The sequence below is a fragment of the Pan paniscus genome, chromosome 1, assembly GCF_029289425.2.
Source record: "Pan paniscus chromosome 1, NHGRI_mPanPan1-v2.0_pri, whole genome shotgun sequence".
Lineage (NCBI taxonomy): Eukaryota > Metazoa > Chordata > Mammalia > Primates > Hominidae > Pan > Pan paniscus.
The window spans coordinates 151,146,766-151,165,176 of NC_073249.2; the positions used below are offsets into that span (position 1 = coordinate 151,146,766).

Consider the following 18,411-nt stretch of genomic DNA (forward strand, 5'->3'; position numbering starts at 1 on the left):
GTGTTGTATGACCTAGTAAAATCTCAGTTATGTCACATTGTTTTTATCTGTAAAATGGGCATAATGCCACTTATCCTACCAAAAGGTTGCTGTGAGGATCCAATGGGGAAAAGAGTGGGAAAGTCCCTTCAAATATCCAGAATTCTTATTATTGGTCAGGTAATATAAATGATAGCTTGATTTTACTTCATTATTCCTCACAGCTGTTATTAGCCTTCTCCACAGGTTGGTACTACTCTTTCAAAATGACTTGAAATGACTGTTCACAAAATCTTCAGTAGTATATAGACTATTTGATCTAATATCATCAAAACATAGCTTTATTTTTACTCCAACTTAATACAAACAAATGTTTTTATTAAAGGAAAGTTAAGTAATTTTGCAATTTATAATTAAAATAATATTTGGGGCCCTAATCATTAATAAATACTTTACCTTTCTCCCAATCTGAATTCCTGGGGTATCTGCTTCCACAATGAATCCAGTAAAGGCTTTATTAGCAGGAGCTTTAGGATCTGGATCAGAACGTGCCAATAAAAAATACCTAAGGGATACACATACCGGATAATGGTGATAATATCGGCAAATAACACATGGTGATTACTCTCTCAGTTAATTCTCTTAACAATCCCAATTATTATTACCTACATTTTACAAATGAGGAAATAAATAATCAGGTTTAAAAACTTGCCTAGTCACGTACCTAGTATATGGAAGAGCTAGTATTTGAGGTCTATGTCTTAGTAACACAGTAGGCCCTCCCCCATTCCATGGGGTTTCACTTTCTGTGGTTTCAGTTACCCGCAGTACAGTATATATAAGATATTTTGAAAGACAAAGAGGACATTTACATAACTTTTTTTTTTTTAGACAAGATCTCACTCTGTTGCGCAGGCTGGAGTACAGTGGCATGATCTTGGCTCACTGCAGTCTCGACTTCCCCAGCTCAAGCCATCCTTCCACCTCTTCTGAGTCACTGGTACTATGGGCATGTGCCATCATGCCTAGCTAATTTTTTGTTTATTTTTTGTAGGGATGAAGTCTCACTACCTTTCCCAGGCTGGTCTCAAACTCCTGGACTCAAGGGATCTTCCCACGTGGGCCTTCTAAAATGCTGGGATTACAGGTGTGAGCCACCATGCCTGGCCTACATTTACATAACTTATTACAATACATTGTTATAGTTCTATTTTATTAGTTGTTGTTAATCTCTTGCTGGGCCCGCTTTATAGATTAAACTTTATAATAAGTATATATGTGTAGGAAAAAAACATAGTATATACAGGGTTTGGTACTTCGGAGGTTTCAGGCATCCACTAGGGGTCCTGGAATGTATCCTGCAAGGATAAGGAGGGACTATAGTATGCTATTTAACTTTCTTTTAGTAATATGAGTTGCAAGTAAAAATTCCTGGTATAGTATTATTATTACAACAAGACAGTCTATGCCTGTTGAAACTGGCACTTTTTCTTTCCCAAAACTAATTTTATTCTTTAAGGGGCATGCTATCTTGAAAAGGAGGGCAAATAGAGCTGCCTGTGAAAAGGAATAATATAAAATGGAGACCCGGCCGCCGTGATGCTGTCCCGGTCCCACTGTGTGTCCCGGGCGTTCAGCCACTCGCTCTCTGCCTTCCAGAAGGGGAACTGCCCTCTAGGGAGACATTCCCTGCCTGGGGTCTCCTTATGCCAGGGACCAGGTTACCCTAACAGCAGGAAGGTTGTCATTAACAACAGTGTCTTCAGTGTTCGCTTCTTCAGAACTACAACTGTATGCAAGGATGACTTGGTTACAGTCAAAACCCCAGCGTTTGCAGAACCTGTCACAGAGAGAGATGTCAGGTGGGAGAAAGCTGTTGGAGACACAGTTGCAGAAGATGAAGTGGTTTGTGAGATTGAAACTGACAAGACATTGGTGCAGGTTCCATCACCAGCAAATGGCATGATTGAAGCTCTTTTCGTACCTGATGGGGGAAAAGTCGAAGGAGGCACTCCGCTTTTCACACTCGGGAAAACTGGTGCTGCTCCTGCTAAGGCCAAGCTGGCTGAAGCTCCTGCTGCTGCAGCCCCAAAAGCAGAACCTATAGCAGCGGCAGTTCCTCCCCGTGCAGCACCCATACCCACTCAGATGCCACCTGTGCCCTCGCCCTCACAACCTCCTTCTAGCAAACCTGTGTCTGCAGTAAAACCCACTGCTGTCCCACCACTAGCTGAGCCAGGAGCTGGCAAAGGTCTGCATTCAGAACATCGGGAGAAAATGAACAGGATGCGGCAGTGCATTGCTCAGCGTCTGAAGGAGGCCCAGAATACATGTGCCAATGCTGACAATTTTTAATGAGATTGACGTGAGTAACATCCAGAAGATGAGGGCTCGGCACAAAGAGGCTTTTTTGAAGAAACATAACCTCAAACTAGGCTTCATGTCGGCATTTGTGAAGGCCTCAGCCTTTGCCTTGCAGGAACAGCCTGTTGTAAATGCAGTGATTGACGATATAACCAAAGAGGTGGTATATAGGGATTATATTGACATCAGTGTTGCAGTGGCCACCCCACAGGGTCTGGTGGTTCCAGTCATCAGGAATGTGGAAGCTATGAATTATGCAGATATTGAACAGACCATCACTGAACTGGGAGAGAAGGCCCAAAAGAATGAACTTGCCATTGAAGATATGGATGGCGGTACCTTCACCATTAGCAACGGAGGTGTTTTTGGCTCACTCTTTGGAACACCCATTATCAACCCCCCTGTCTGCCATCCTGGGGATGCATGGCATCTTTGACAAGCCAGTGGCTATAGGAGGCAAGGTAGAGGTGCAGCCCATGATGTACGTGGCACTGACCTATGATCACCGGCTGATTGATGGCAGAGAGGCTGTGACTTTCCTCCGCAAAATCAAGGCAGCGGTAGAGGATCCCAGAGTCCTCCTCCTTGATCTTTAGGAGGAACCCACACACCCTACAAATTGATCATGCAGGAACTGAAAACCAGTCTTCTCCCTGTCCCCTCATGGGTCCCAGGTTAGCCTGGTGACAGGCAGGCACATGCTGTTGGCCTCAAGCAAGGAAGCAGAGCACTATGTAACCAGCAGTCACAGCTTTTTTCTTGGTATTCCTGCCAGGCTCTCTCCCTCTCTGCACCTGTCTCATACCCTCGAATATCTTAATTCCTTAGGCTTGAGAGAGAGCCTTAATGGATGCTCATTCATATTCGTGCCTTTCTTCCATCAGCTCTCTGCAAAGATGATTTTGCTTCTCCCTAGTGCCGGTATACTATAGAGAAACCCCCAAGGACCATGTGATTAAGTTCCTATCTTTTGAAAGTTTGCTCTGCAGAGACATCTAGGAGGATGCTGTGCCTCCCAAGCTCAGAGCAGCCTCTGTCCTGGCTGTGCACATTCTCGATTCCACTTGTATGGAGGGATTGAACACAGGCAAAGAGGTGCTGCTTTCCTTCTTCAATGGCACCTTCATTCTCCATTGTCATTGACTTCAAGATGCCTCTTCTACCTCTACCAGGAAGCACAGGCCAGGGGATCTGGGTGTGTGAGTGGGAGGAGAGAGCAGAGGTTCCCTGAGGTCATGTGTTGTAATCATCATAGAAGGAGAGCCCAGGTCTGCCCTCACGCTCTCCATCATAGGCTCACACCAAGAAGACTCATCTTGGCACAATCTCACACAGCTGGGGCTGTAGCAACCCTTTCCTGGTTGCTGGGCCTCATTCTAGCACCTTGTTCTTACTTAGAGCAGATTCTAGCACATCATGGCAGTGGGACCGAGCGTAGTCCCGAAGAAGGGCCAGAGCCTGGTAGAGATTAGGGAAGGGAGGTCTCCTCTAGACTGACTCAGATTGCCTTGAGCTTTTCAAGTAAGTTGCTGTAAGCACGTGGGCTGAGGAGGCAGTTCTTGTTCCTTCCTGCGTTATAGCGGGGCCTTGTCTCTTCCTCTGCAGGACACAGATTTGGAGGACGTGGACTGGGGTAGGAAACCACCCTGAGGGTGTTAGTAGATAGTGGTGTAATGGATGAGGTCATTTCTAAGATGTGTTGCCGGTGGATCTGGGCACAATCATTGGAATTCCTTGGAGCTACTGGGATTCATGGCTTTGTATCCAACTGCATCCAGGCCTGAGGCTGCTGACATTTGACACCAGGGCCAGTAGAGAGTGCCCTTTTGTATCTTGAGCCAAGAAGTGAGGCCTGGGGGTGGGGAGGGGGGAAGGGGTGGGAGCCAATACTGAGTGCCTGCAGCATCTACTACTCTGTCTTCACTATTCAGAACTTGTAACTAAAGTATTTAAAGAAACTGATTTTAAATGCAAATTAAAGGGCAGATGTTCTCAAAAAAATAAATAAATAAAATGGAGACCCATATGTTCCAACTACTGTTTCTTTATGCAGCAAGTCAGTGTTTTTGTTATAGCTGAGTTATTATGAATATTTGCTGATTTTGTTCCTACAGAAGAATTTCTCAGAAAGATCTTGAAGTGCAACATAAGAAAAAAATGCAAATATCCAAGCATCTGTCTAATTCATGTTCTATATATCCTGGTACACGAAAAATTCTTTTAAAAAGGTATATTCTTCCCTAAACAACACAAACTTATTTTCTTTGGTTAAAACCAATACATTACCACTCATTCTATAGTTTTATTTAATAATAGTAACAAAATCGTAAAAATTGTTATCTGGTTTCATATATTACCTAATTTGCCTTACTATATGAACAGTGAACAGTTGTAATCAGTTCTTTCTTTTCATTTTAATTTTGTAAAGATGGGGTCTCGTTATGTTGCTCAAGCTGGTCTTGAACCCCTGGGCTCAAGCAATCCTCCTGCCTCAGCCTCCAAAACTGCTGGGATTGTAGACGTGAGTGATTGCACCTGGCTAATCCGTTTTTAAAATTACGAAAACTTCAAACTGCATTGTTAGATTTCTCTCAACTTGTTAAATTTTAATAGTTTCTTCACTTTTTATTAGTTGCTGATATTACCAGGAATTGGTTAAAGGTAAAGATATAGCACTCCATAATACTGAATATATTTAGGATGCTCATAAGGAATTGACTGATATGTTTAGTCTAAGTAACTTTTTAGTAGGCTCACTCTGAAAAAAAATGATGTTTTATTTGCTAGAAAACTGTAGTATATGGCACACAAATATATTGAATCTGAATTTTTTACAAAGAGAGACAGGTCATTTAGTACATTATTCCAATCAATAAAAAGTTATTCTAGAAACTCTCTATATACTTGTAGTGATGGGTAAATACAATATTTCCCATGACAACTTAACAGCACTGCTGATAGAAAGCCTGTCCTTATGTTAAGCTAAATTCTACATTTTTCTAACTTTCACTCATTAATTCTAAGCTGGCATCCGGAAGTAAACATATAAGCCTGATCATCTTTCTGTGTAATAATATTTGAAAAACTTCAAGATTCTTCCAAAATAACCAAGGCTTTGCTTTTCAGAACATGTTTTGTAGGCTCCTCCTAATGCAAGACACTTACATGCTTCTAGATTTAGTCAAGTTTTTCAATACATGTTTTAAAATGTGTTGCCCAGAACTGTCACCATTTTTTCTCTATTTGATGCTGTACTTCTATTACTTTGGCTTAAAATTACATTGGCTTTTTAAAGGCTCATACTATTGATTCTTATTGAACTTAACAGTTACTTATTGAACTTTCCTCATCTTTTATCAACAAATAATCGAGTGGTTTTTTTTTAGTATTTTATATTTATACAAATTATTTTTGATCCTTTGTTGAACTTCATATTTTTTGACCATATATTAGAAATTTTCAGATTTTATTAAAGTCAAATTCTGTCTTCTCTAATAGATAACCTGTTTTAAGACTGACTCTGTTTATTTCTGACAACTGGAGACAGGCACTATACCAAAGGTTTTCCTTTTTCCTTAGGGTTTTAGGGATTCCAAGGAGCGACTGGTATAGGAGATGAGGAGTGGAGATAATAAGCCAAGTAGATAGAGTGCTAGCCTTCCTAATCAGATTCAAACAGAGCACGCATTTGTATTTTATTTTACACATTAAACTTCTGAGAGTTAATTTGAAAAAACAGTGCAGGGGCTTAAAATTAGTTTTTGAAAATCACTGAACTGTTTATAATCTCCTATAGGCCTTCCAGTTCCACAAACATACCTTAACTGTAGTGGTTTAAAAATATACAGAAAGAAGAAAGAGAGATTTGAAGATAAAACAATTAAGAAAAAATATACAAAGATGTTTTGAACAACATACCAATTAGCTTTTCCTCCGTTGGTTATCCACATCTTCTGACCATTAATAATATACTCATCTCCTTTCTTTTCTGCTTTGGTCTTTATACCAGCTACATCAGAGCCTGCTCCAGGTTCTGTTACACAATAAGCCTTGAATATATAAAAACAAGAGAAATGAAATTAAATGTTAGTGATTAAATTTTGACTGTTTGGAAACAGGATTGTTTTATTTTTTAAGCTGTATTTTAAATATTTTTAAATATCTAAAATTAAAATGTTCTTACAAAATCAAAGAAACCACTCAAATGTAAAAACTTTTCTGTTTTGTTTGTAAGAGACAGGGTCTCACTCTCTTGCCTAGGCTGGAATGCAGAGGCTCAATGGTCTTGGCTTCCTGGACTCAGGAAATCCTCCCGCCTCAGCCTCCCGTGTATAATAGCTGAGACTGCAAGCACACATCACCATGCCCAGCTAATTTTAAATTTTTTGTAGACATGGCGTCTCACTGTGTTGCCTAGGCTGGTCTCAACCTCCTGGGCTCAGGCAATCCTCTGCCTCAGCCTCCCAAAGTGCTAGGACTACAGGTATGAGCCACAGTGCCTGGCCTAAAAATACTTAATATATAATTCAAATTAGGCATAGGTATATCAACAAATCATATATTTAATAAAAAGTGAAAATGTTAGATAGCTTTAAACAAGTTCATTAAATTCAATTTCACATGTATTCATTCATGCAAACATGTGTTGAATATCTACTATGTACCACGATATAAATTAGGATATGGGGAAACCAGAGGTAAAAGACATTCAGTCCTAGAGATTTTCACAATGTAACAGTGAAGATAAATAACTATACCGCAACTCTATGTGTGAAAGTCACAGACAAGGGGCTTGAGAAACTAGTTTCCCAGGGGAGAGGATGTTTAAATTAAGTCTCAAAAAGGAAAATGGCTTCTTTGGGAGGAGGGAAAAAGAGGAAGAATATGCATTCCAGGTACAAGTAATGGCATATACTATGATACTAAGATAAGAAACAGAGTTACCCAGTGTTTCTAATGCTGAAAGTACCAGAGTTCCACAGTATGTAAATTCTGTGCATGTAAGGGAATGGTAAGACATGAGTCTGGAAAGAAAGGAAGGAAATGGTCGACGAGAATCTTTTATATCACATTACAAATTTAAAATTTTATCTGGTAGAAACAGGGGAGCCTCTTAGAGCTCTTAAACAGAGGAGGGACAAGACACAAGCAGTAATGGATAAAAGGGGGTGGTAGAAGGCAAGTGTTAGTGCAAGTTAATTCAAGAGTGGCAGGTACTGTGGATACTAAAGAAACAAGTTACTTGCCCTTAAGGTACTTACAGTCCAAAGATGAAAGAAACTGGGCCGAGCATGGTGGCCCCCCGCCTGTAATCCTAGCATTTTGTGAGGCTGAGATGGGAGGATCGCTTGAGACCAGGAGTTCAAGACCAGCCTGGTCAACATGCCGAGAACCCATGTCAATTTATTTTTTTAAAATATACAACAAAAAAAGAAACTATATACATTTTAATTCAAAGTAGTAAGCATATGTAGGGGCACTAGAAATGATTACTTAGGGCCGGGCATGGTGGCTGAGGCTTCAGGCTTGTAATCCGAGCACTTTGGGAGGCCGAGGCAGGTGGGTCACCTGAGGTTAGGAGTTCGAGACCAGCCTGGCCAACATGGTGAAACCCTGTCTCTACTAAAAGTACAAAAACTTAGCCAGGCTTGGTGGTGGGCGCCTGTAATCCCAGCTACTTGGGAGGCTGAGGAAGAATTGCTTGAACCTGGGAGGTGGAGGTTGCAGTGAGCCGAGATGGCGCCACTGCACTCCAGCCTAGGCAACAGAGCGAGAGACTCCATTTCAGAAAAAAAAAAATAATAATAACTATACTTGGCTGGGCACGGTGGCTCACACCTGTAATCCCAGCACCTTGGGAGGCCAAGGTGGGCAGATCATGAGGTCAGGAGACAGAGACCATCCTGGCTAACACAGTGAAATCTTGTCTCTACTAAACATACAAAAAATTAGCCAGGCGTGGTGGCACGCACCTGTAGTCCCAGCTGCTTGGGAGGCTGAGGCAGGAGAATCGCTTGAACCTGGGAGGCAGAGGTTGCAGTGAGCCAAGATCACACCACTGCACTCCGACCTGGGCAACAGAGCGAGACTCCGTCTCAAAAAATAAATAAATAAATAAAAATAACTATACTCAAACATCTGAAGGGCAATATAGCCAAAGAAAAGTACAGTGAAATCACTCTAACATTTATTGAACACCTATTACAGTATGAACTGGTAAAATTATAAAAAAAAAAATGACAGGTTCTGTGCTTAAGCATTATGTAATCTAAAATATTTTTCTAATGATAACAGATGCTCGCAAATGATGCTGTTTCAGAAGGTGTTGATTCCCAGGCACCTGAGGTATAAAAACATGTCAGCCAGATGGTCTTTTGACGGGGATTCTGTAGAGGGGATTCAGGTCTCACTCAAGTTAACTGAACCAGATTACTCTGCTACCTGGAGATTTGATGTATTCAGCATCATGACAAATTAAGGAGTTGTCCATAAAAGATGCCCCTTTTAAGTACCAAAATTTTGTTTTAACCACCTTTAAGGTATTTTTTTCCTTGAAATATGCTATTAGACATCTGTCTGTTTCATAATACAGTGAAGTTTTTAGAGCCTGTGAAGTAAATGAGCCTGTTTTTTTCTATACAAAATGGCTTGTCACTACTGGTTCCTCAGAGTTGTTTTTGTCTTCTTTTTGGTTTCATATATATATATATATGTGTATATATATATATGTGTATATATATGTGTATATATATATGTGTATATATATGTGTATATATATATATGTGTGTATATATATATATATGTGTGTGTATATATATATATGTGTGTGTATATATATATATATATATATATATATATATATATATATATATATTTGTGTGTGTGTGTGTGGTGGCAGTCTCTCAACGTTGTCCAGGCTGGTCTTGAACTCCTGGCCTCAAGCGATCCTCCTGCCTTGGCTTCCCAAAGTGTTAGGATTACAGGCATGAGCCACCATGCCTGGCCTGTTCTTGGCTTCTTATTTGATCATTTTTATTTATTTTTTTCTGTATTATTTTTTACCATAACATTATTTTCCAAAGTAAAAACCCAAGGAGTTTAAACATTCAACAGTACAGAAAAGTGAAACAATTTATAGCATATCCATTAGATAGCAAATTATGCAGTATTGTTACAGCATGTAAAAAGAAGGAAGGCATAAGAAAATGTTCATGTTGTTAAATAAAGATGTACATAAAACTACATGTATATAATAGGGGGCTAACTGTTAAAAACACAATTACATATTTAAAAATGTGGTAGGCACTACAATAAGGAAGTAATACTAATTAACTCCATATCTGAGGGATTACAGATATTTTTGTTCTACTTTAAACATTTCTAAATTTTCTATACTCAGTATTTTATAATTAGAAAAGTTATAAAATTTTAATTTTTTAAAAGTTTGCCTTTGGCATCCACGAATTTTGGAATTTAACCAACTGTGGAGCAAAACCCACAGATATAAAGGGCTAACTGTACATTTTGTATAACAGACTTGGCAACCAAAAATTTTGATATGGAGGGCAACAGGTCCTAAACTATTCCCTCATGGATATGGAGAGCTGACTGTATATGCTACAGGAGAACAATCTAGACGTTTCACACAGTTCTTATAGACAATAGTGAGAATGTTTAGCTAACCTCTCAATTGTTAAAAAAATTGCAAATTTCCTAGCAAATATGTACAAATTCCTTTATTAAACAGTTTGCTTGAAATTTTAGGTATCTGAAATAAAAAACATTTATTTTCAAATATTATTTTCTGTTCTTCAAGATGAATTCTCATCATTAGCTCAAAACTAATAAATCTACTGTATTTCAGTATAACAACCACACCTTAGATTGAAATATGTTTGAGTAAACAAGAAGTAAAAATCCTTAGGTAAACAACAGTTTCAGAATAGAGCCTGTGTGTGTGTGTGTGTGTGTGTGTATGTGTGTGTATTTATCTTGTTAAAAAAATCTAATTTAAAAATTTGTTGAGTTGCTTTCAGAGGTTTAAATAAACTCTACAACTATTCTTCCCAAGTCATTCAGTCATTCAACAAATAAGTTGCTATTTCTTCAGTTACAGGTTCACATTAATTTTTATTTATTTATTCATTTATTTATTTATTTAGAGACAGGGTCTCACTGTGTTACCCAGGCTGGTCTTGAACTCCCGGGCTCAAGCGGTTCTCCTGCCTTAGCCTCTCAAAGTGCTGACATTACAGGTGTGAGCCACTATGCCCAGCCCACATTAATTGCTTTTTTTTTTTTTTTTGAGACAGAGTCTCTCTCTGTTGCCCAGGCTGGAGTGCAGTGCCGCCATCTTTACTCAGCAACCTCTGCCTCCCAGGTTCAAGAGATTCTCATGCCTCAGCCTCCCAAGTAGCTGGCAAGCACCACCACATCCAGCTAATGTTTGTATTTTTAGTAGAGATGGGGTTTCTCCATTTTGGCTAGGCTGGTCTCGAACTCCTGACCTCAGGTGATCCACCTGCCTCAGACTCTCAAAGTGCTGGGATTACAGGCGTGAGCCACCACGACCAGCCAACATTAATTTTTTACTAATTCAAAACACTACTAGTTCAAACACACATTGCCCTACATTCAATCTGAACTTCCTGACACAATGACTCAGTTCTTAAAGTGTAGAATGCTCCATTAAATAGATCTCTCTCTCCTGAAGTAAGAGGATTATTATGACACTTTTTGACATCCCAAAAACATCACAAGTAGATCTCTCTTCTCCTGGAAATAAGCAACAAAATTATGATGACACCTTTTTTTTTTTTTTTTTTTTTTTTTTGAGACAGGGTCTCACTCACTCTGTCGCCCAGGTAGCAGTACAGTGGTGTGATCTCTGCTCACTGCATCCTCCACTTTTCGGGTTCAAGCGATTCTTATGCCTCAGCCTCCTGAGCAGCTGGGATTATAGGCAGGCGCCATCACGCCTGGTTAATTTTTGTATTTTCAGTAGAGATGGGGTTTCACCACGTTAGCCAGGCTGTGAACTCCTAACCTCAAGTAATCTGCCCGCCTCCGCCTCCCAAAGTGCTGGGATTACAGGTGCGAGCCATTGCCCTCGGCCTATTATGATACTTTCTTGGCATCCTTGACACATCATTGTAATAATATGTTGCTAAGTTTTGTTTCAATGCTAAATATCCCAAAATATACATATAGACTGAAAAGGAGAAATAGCACCTTTGTTCCCTTCTTAAGTGTGAAATAAAGCGGCAGTTACACATACTCACACACATCAATGGCTCCTCAGTCATTCTCCCCAAATACTTCTTCTTTTGTTGATCATTTCCAGCAATAATAATAGGCATTTGCTACCGAAGAAAATTGACATTAAAAAATCAAGTCATTTTTATTGGATATGTAAATTCAGAGATGCTATAATTCAAAATGAAAAAATAACTATTCTTCACCTAACAGGTAAGTCCAAAGAACTGGCCTATACCTTGCCTCTAAGTTAGAATGAGGAAATAAATCTGCTAATCTAAGTATTTTCATAAAATTAGGTTATATGTAGGACCTGTGGCATTATAATCTGTGAAAATCTACTATAGTGAAATGCACTAATAAAAAATTATGTTTAGAATATGTGACACAGTATGTATGATCAGGCCTAAGAATTGCTTGTTAGGCCGGGTGCAGTGGCTCACGCCTGTAATCCCAGCACTTTGGGAGGCCGAGGTGGGCGGATTATGAGGTCAAGAGATAGAGACCATCCTGGCCAACAGGGTGACACCCCGTCTCTACTAAAAATACAAAAAAAAAAAAAAAAAAAAAAAAATTAGCCGGGCATGGTGGCGGGCGCCTGTAGTCCCAGTTACTTGGGAGGCTGAGACAGGAGAATGGCGTGAACCTGGGAGGCGGAGCTTGCAGTGAGCTGAGATGGCACCACTGCACTCCAGCCTGGGCAACAGAGTGAGACTCCGTCTCAAAAAAAAAAAAAAAAAATACAAAAATTAGCTGGGCGTGGTGGTGCGCACTTGTAATCCCAGCTACTCAGGAGGCTGAGGCAGGAGAATTGCTTGAACCCAGGAGGTGCAGGTTGCAGTGAGCCAAGATCGCGCTACTACACTCCAGCCTGGGCGACAGAGTGAGAAAAAAAAGAATCGCTTGCTAAATTTCAGTACTGCCATAGTGGCAGCAAGCCATCCCAATCCTGCTCCTGAATTCTGGATTTAGCCCTTGGCTTTACCTAAGAATTGCCACTGAAGCTGCAGCCAAAGTATACAGTTTCCTCCAAAGGACAGTCAGAACTCCGAGTACTAGAGACAAGGTCAGAGTTATCAAGCCTTGAAATCAGAACTCCAGGTTTCACTGCTGAATCTTGTGTTCCTCTTTAAAGAAAACTGTGTGTACCCACTAACCTTACCTAGTAGTAACTGACTCTCCTTTTTTTTTCTTCTAAAAATCCAACTTCTTCAGGAGTAACTATCTCATTAACAAGAGCTCAGTTAGGTAGTTAATTTTCTAAGTCACTTACCCCCAAAGAATTTCCTTCAATAGCAGTCTGAACCCCTGTACATCCATAAGCCAATTCTTCACTAATTAAACAAGCATCAAAAGTTCCAAGTCCAAGACCTCCTACAGTATCAAAATGTTTCAACACATTGTAATATGTAGTACATCACAATAGAAATAAAGGTAAACTATTTTAATTTCTTTCAATATGACCAAAATTTGTTTTAAAAGGAAATTTGCAATATAATATCTACATGTGTTCTGGCTGGCACAATAAGAAATTATACTTTCTTAAAGTAAGCTCTAAAATTTTCAAAAAATTATTTTACTATTTGTAATTTGAACCTGTATTCCTGTTCTAACTTGATTTTGTTAAAACTCAATTCAACTCTAAAACTGGGTCTGAGGAAAAGAATCATGGTTCACAAAAAAGACTCAATAAAATGTAATATAGAAGATAGGAATAAAACGCAACAAATTGACCAACTCTAGAAATGGAAGTTACCAAGGTTTAGGTGCAAGTTAAGGTTGGAACCAGTTAGAAGGAAAAATGCATCTAAGTATAGAGTGCAAGCTTCCAAAAGTGGGCAAACACTGTAGTCTGAGCAGGAAGACAATGGTAGAAAGTCATTTAATGGCAAGAAATATTTGAAAAAAATGACTGAGTAGAGTTCCACAATTTTTCTTACTCATATGCATTCCAGTATTAAAAATATAAAGAAAGCTTACCACAGTTCTCTGGAATGTGTGTGTTCATTAAACCAAGTTCCCAGGCTCTTCTAATTAGGGGGACTGGATACTAGAAGAAAAAGAACTGAGTTAAAATATATTTTGAAATCCAGATAGTTTGATTACCTAATCTTGTAAAAAATGTAAAAGATTTTTCCCTCTTTAAAATGTATATACCTACTTCACCAGTTTTATCATATTCTGCAGCCACTGGGATGATTTCCTCTCTGGCAAATTTACGAGCAGTAGCTTGAAATTCTTTCTGCTGTTCGGTGAACTCTAAGGGAAAATTATTTAGAAAAGTTAAAACTGGATAACAAGGAAAAATGTCCTATGAAGTCAGTATGTAGAAATGTGTATTTATTGTGGGGACTTAAATCCTTGATTATCAGAAACTCAGACTACAGTGCATTTTTTGACTAATCAAGAGTTCACTACACAATATAAATAAACCTATGTCAATCCAAATGCTAAAGGAAATAGGTAAGATTTTTAACTTTTACAAATGAGTAATAGATATTAACCTGTAGAGCTCAAGTGAGTTTTTCTTTTCCAATTGGTGATATAAAAAACGTTTAACTTATTATTAGTTCCTAAGTCAATTTATCAAATGTTTGCTAACACTGAAGTGAAACTAATATACAAGACATCTCCCTGACGACAAGAATCAATCTAACGAAATAGATGAAACACACTCAGTGACATAAAGCAATAAAACTTATTTCAAAGTGTCATATAAGAATATCAATATCATAATTCTGCTTTTTTTTTTTTTTGAGACAGTCTCATTTTGTCACTCAGGCTGGAGTGCAGTGGTGCAATTAGGACTCACTGTAGCCTCGACCTCCTGGCCTTAAATGATCTTCCCACCACAGCTTCTCAACTAGCTGGGATCACAGGCACATGCCACCATATCTGGCTAATTTTTGTAATTTTTGTAGAGACAGGGTTTTGCCATGTTGCCCAAATGGGTCTGGAACTCCTGGGCTCAAGTGATTCTCGCATCTTGGCCTCCCAAAGTGCTGGGAGCCACCTCACCCTATCTATTTCATTTTTTTTGTTTTCATAGAGACAGGGTCTCACTATGATGCCAGGCTGGTCTTGAACTCCTGGCCTCAAGCAATCCTCCTGCCGTGGTCTCCTAAAGTGCTGGGATTACAAGCATGAGACACCAAGCCTAGGCTTACAGCTCCTTTAAACTCAGACAAGCTTATAAATTAGCACAAAGCAACTGGTGAAAGTGGTAGAAAGGTTTTTCAAAAGATAATAACATAAAATCCTGCTGCAATGCTAATAAATGGTGTCCAACAATTTGTTTACATAAAATAAGGGATTGTTTTAAAATTAATGAAATTAGTATGGTGGCTTGATTGAGGAGAGGAGTCAATTGCTAACTGCATCTTTTCAAATCCATGGTATCCTTGTGTTTTAATGTGGTTGCATCTAACGTCAAAGATTAGGTAAAATTTAAAAGAGATAATAGGGTATTTCAAGCAAGAAAAATGAGAGCAAATGCACAGAGGAATGTTTAAGACTACAGTAATCATTTGTATGGGGATGTGAGAAACAATACATAAAAGCTGAATTCTGGTGCTGAATTGAAGAGCATAAGATCAAATCTCTTTTTTTTTTTTTGAGACGGAGTCTCGCTCTGTCGCCCAGACTGGAGTGCAGTGGCGCAATCTAGGCTCACTGCAAGCTCCGGCTCCCGGGTTCACACCATTCTCCTGTCTCAGCCTCCTGAGCAGCTGGGACTACAGGTGCCTGCCACCGCGCCCGGCTAATTTTTTTGTGTGTATTTTTAGTAGAGACGGGGTTTCACCGGGATCTCGATCTTCTGACCTCGTAATCCGCCCACCTCGGCCTCCCAAAGTGCTGGGATTACAGGAGTGAGCCACTGCGCCCAGCCAAATCTCTCTTTTTATTGATAAACTAATGCAGAGTAAGGAAATTCTAGTGTCACAGTCTCACAATGAATTAGCAGAAGTATACTTAAGAGTTTCAGTCCAGTGTTCTCTCTATCACAGCTTTACTTCTAAGATTGGCGCCAGTTGATAACAATCTTGCAGGTAGATAGAGGGTAGAGAAAGTCTGGGCACGGTAGCTCATGCCTATAATCCTAGAATTTTGGGAGGCTGAGGCAGGTGAACCATTTGAGGCCAGGAGTTTGGGGCCAGCCTGAGCAATATAGCAAGATCCTGTCTCAACAAAACATTTAAAAATTTAAAAAATCAGCTAGGTGTGGTTGACATGGACCTATTGTCCTAACTGCTCAGGAAGCTGAGGCCAGAGAATCCATGGAGCCCCAGAGGTCAAGGTTGCATCCAGCTTGGGTGACAGAGTGAAACCCTGTCTCTTAAAAAAAAAAAAGGAAAAATGACAAGTATGTATTATGTATTATTTATTGAGAAACTACTTTGCTCCAGTCACTATGTGCTAGGGGCTTTAAATACAGCATATAATTTAATCTTCATAGAAATTCTGTGTTATAGATATTATTTCCACTTTACAGATAAAGAACCAGATGCAACTGGTTCAAGGAATAGACCCGTATTGAACTTCACAATCTCCCTCCCAAACAATTATATCTAACTCATCCTCTGTCACTCAGTGAACCACCATAGATTTCTCCTGCAAGTCTCTTACTACTGAGAGAGAAATTTTAAGTGACAAGCAATCATACCAAATTAATGCTAATTATCTCAGTATGATCCACTACCTGGCTGGGCATGCTGGCTAATGCCCATAATCCCACTTTGGGAGGCCAAAACGGGTGGATCACTTGAGGCCAGGAGTTCGAGACCAGCGTTGCCAACATGGCGAAACCTCATATCTACTAATAATATAAAAATTAGCCAGGCGTGGTGGCCCACACCTGTAATCTCAGCTACTTGGGTGGCTGAGGCAGGAGAATCGCTTGAACCCAGGAGGCAGAGGTTGCAATGAGCCCAGATGGAGCTACTGCAATCCAGCCTGAGCGACAGAGCAAGACTCAGTCTCAAAAAAAAAAAAAAAAAAAAAAAAAAAAATCCACCATCCCAAATGGCTATCCTCACACTGCTTGAAAACTTTCATTTAGTCTTTGGCTACAGAAAGAGAAAAGAAAAAAATTTTTCATTTAGGTTGGGCACAGTGGTTCATGCCTGTAATCCCAGCACTTTGGGAGGCAGAGGCGGGTGGATCACTTGTCTTCAGCTGTTCGAGACCAGCCTGGCCAACGTGGCAAAACCCCATCCCTACTAAAAATATAGAAATTAGCCAGGCATGATGACCCACACCTGTAGTCCCAGCTACTCAGGAGGCTGGGGCAGGAGAATCGCTTGAACCTGGGAGGTAGAGGTTGCAGTGAGCCACTGCACACCAGCCTGGGTGACAGAGTAAGACTCTGTCTCAAAAAAAAAAAAAAGAAAAAAAAAGAAAGAAAAGAGAAAATTTTCATTCAGTCTTTGGCTAGAAGTCACAGAAAAAAAAAAAAAAAACACAGAAACTTTTCATTTGGTCTGGGTGCAGTAGCTCATGCCTATAATCCCAGCACTTTGGGAGGCTGAAATAAGAGGACTGCTTGAGCCCAGGAGTTCAAGATCGGCCTGGGCAACATAATGAGACAATGAAACCTCATCTTTAAAAAAAAAAAAAAAAAAAGAAAAAAGAAAGAAAAAGAAAAGAAAATTTTCATTAAATTCTGGTAAAAAAAAAACCTTTATAAAGAAAAGGGAAAAATCTTTAAAAAACACAACAAATAATAAAAAAAAACAACTCTGGAGAGCTTTGAGATTGTCATTTGTACCTAGCTGTGAGTTATCGCAGCTGCCTTTAACTATTTTCTGAGACCAAATTGAGTAAATGGTTTTTAACTAGAGAAAAAATAAAAATTTTGAAGAAGCACTTTAGAAGGCCAAGAATGCCAAAGATAGATATTATTTCAAATTTTTTGTGTGTAGTTTTCATTTTATAGAGGGCAGAGGAAAAAAAATCATGGCTCCCTGGTCCCAGGAGTGAGAACTTCATCTAATAGTACCAAAATTGCAATTTGGATATATTATAGCAAAAACAAGCTTTAGCTTATTACCAGGCACCTAGAATTGTAATCTAACAAGTGTTTTTAAAATGTATTTGTGGCATTCAGATATGTAAGTTGAAGACTATTCATATATATCAGTAAATCTCATTTATTTTGGGCTAAACACTCAGAAAAAAAGGAAGGAATATAAGTGTATGTATGCTGCTAAAACAGATCTAATGTATAGTGTAGTATACTGAGGAAGAAAATGAGATCAGGAAGAATGGAGTGTGAGTTATTGTAAACTATCTGCGGACGGTGGACTGGTTCTACTCATTGAAAGACATTATTAAGTTTATTTACAAACATATTCCAAACAAACATATAAAGCTTCATATGTATAAGTTTAAAGTCAAAAGATAGAACAGAACATATACCAAAACTAAATCCTAATCCTGGTTCACGTTGTCGATTGGCTTTTGTATGCTGTGATCTCCATTGAAAACGAGAAATACTTCTCAGGACCTGTAAAGAACACTTTTATTAAAATAAATTTGATAAGTTAAACATTAATCAGATAAGAGACTACTGATAATCATAAGTGAGTACAGCAACTGGTTTGACCATACTCATAGTTTTTAAAGTCATCACTATTTAAATGCCTTCAATCATAATTTAAATAAGCCAATTATCAGTTATATAAATTCCTATTACAGAGATGTTTTTAAAAAGTAATGAAAATAAAGTCAGTGGTATTTATACTACTGAAGTGGAGGGTTTAGGACAAACAACAGTCAAGGGTAGTAGTAGATGTAGGACCACTATTCTGGGTA

At 39.1% G+C, this 18,411-nt stretch overlaps 1 protein-coding gene and 1 pseudogene across 3 annotated transcripts in view; one reads left to right on the forward strand and one right to left on the reverse strand.

Annotated features, from left to right (window-relative positions):
- Nucleotides 1-18,411, reverse strand: part of ACADM (acyl-CoA dehydrogenase medium chain) — a 39,340-nt gene that overhangs the window by 17,179 nt on the left and 3,750 nt on the right. For 2 of the 3 annotated variants that reach the window (XM_003830572.5, XM_063600366.1), the window contains 7 exons: nucleotides 18,016-18,103; nucleotides 13,760-13,857; nucleotides 13,579-13,648; nucleotides 12,872-12,972; nucleotides 11,625-11,705; nucleotides 6,262-6,392; nucleotides 436-544 (listed from right to left, as the gene is read on the reverse strand). In XM_003830572.5, the coding sequence (XP_003830620.1) occupies nucleotides 436-544; nucleotides 6,262-6,392; nucleotides 11,625-11,705; nucleotides 12,872-12,972; nucleotides 13,579-13,648; nucleotides 13,760-13,857; nucleotides 18,016-18,103 (678 nt within the window). The remainder of the gene's footprint in view (nucleotides 1-435; nucleotides 545-6,261; nucleotides 6,393-11,624; nucleotides 11,706-12,871; nucleotides 12,973-13,578; nucleotides 13,649-13,759; nucleotides 13,858-18,015; nucleotides 18,104-18,411) is intronic. The other variant, XM_034967796.3, reaches the window with a different exon arrangement.
- LOC100987437 (dihydrolipoyllysine-residue succinyltransferase component of 2-oxoglutarate dehydrogenase complex, mitochondrial-like) lies at nucleotides 1,577-3,695 on the forward strand (annotated as a pseudogene).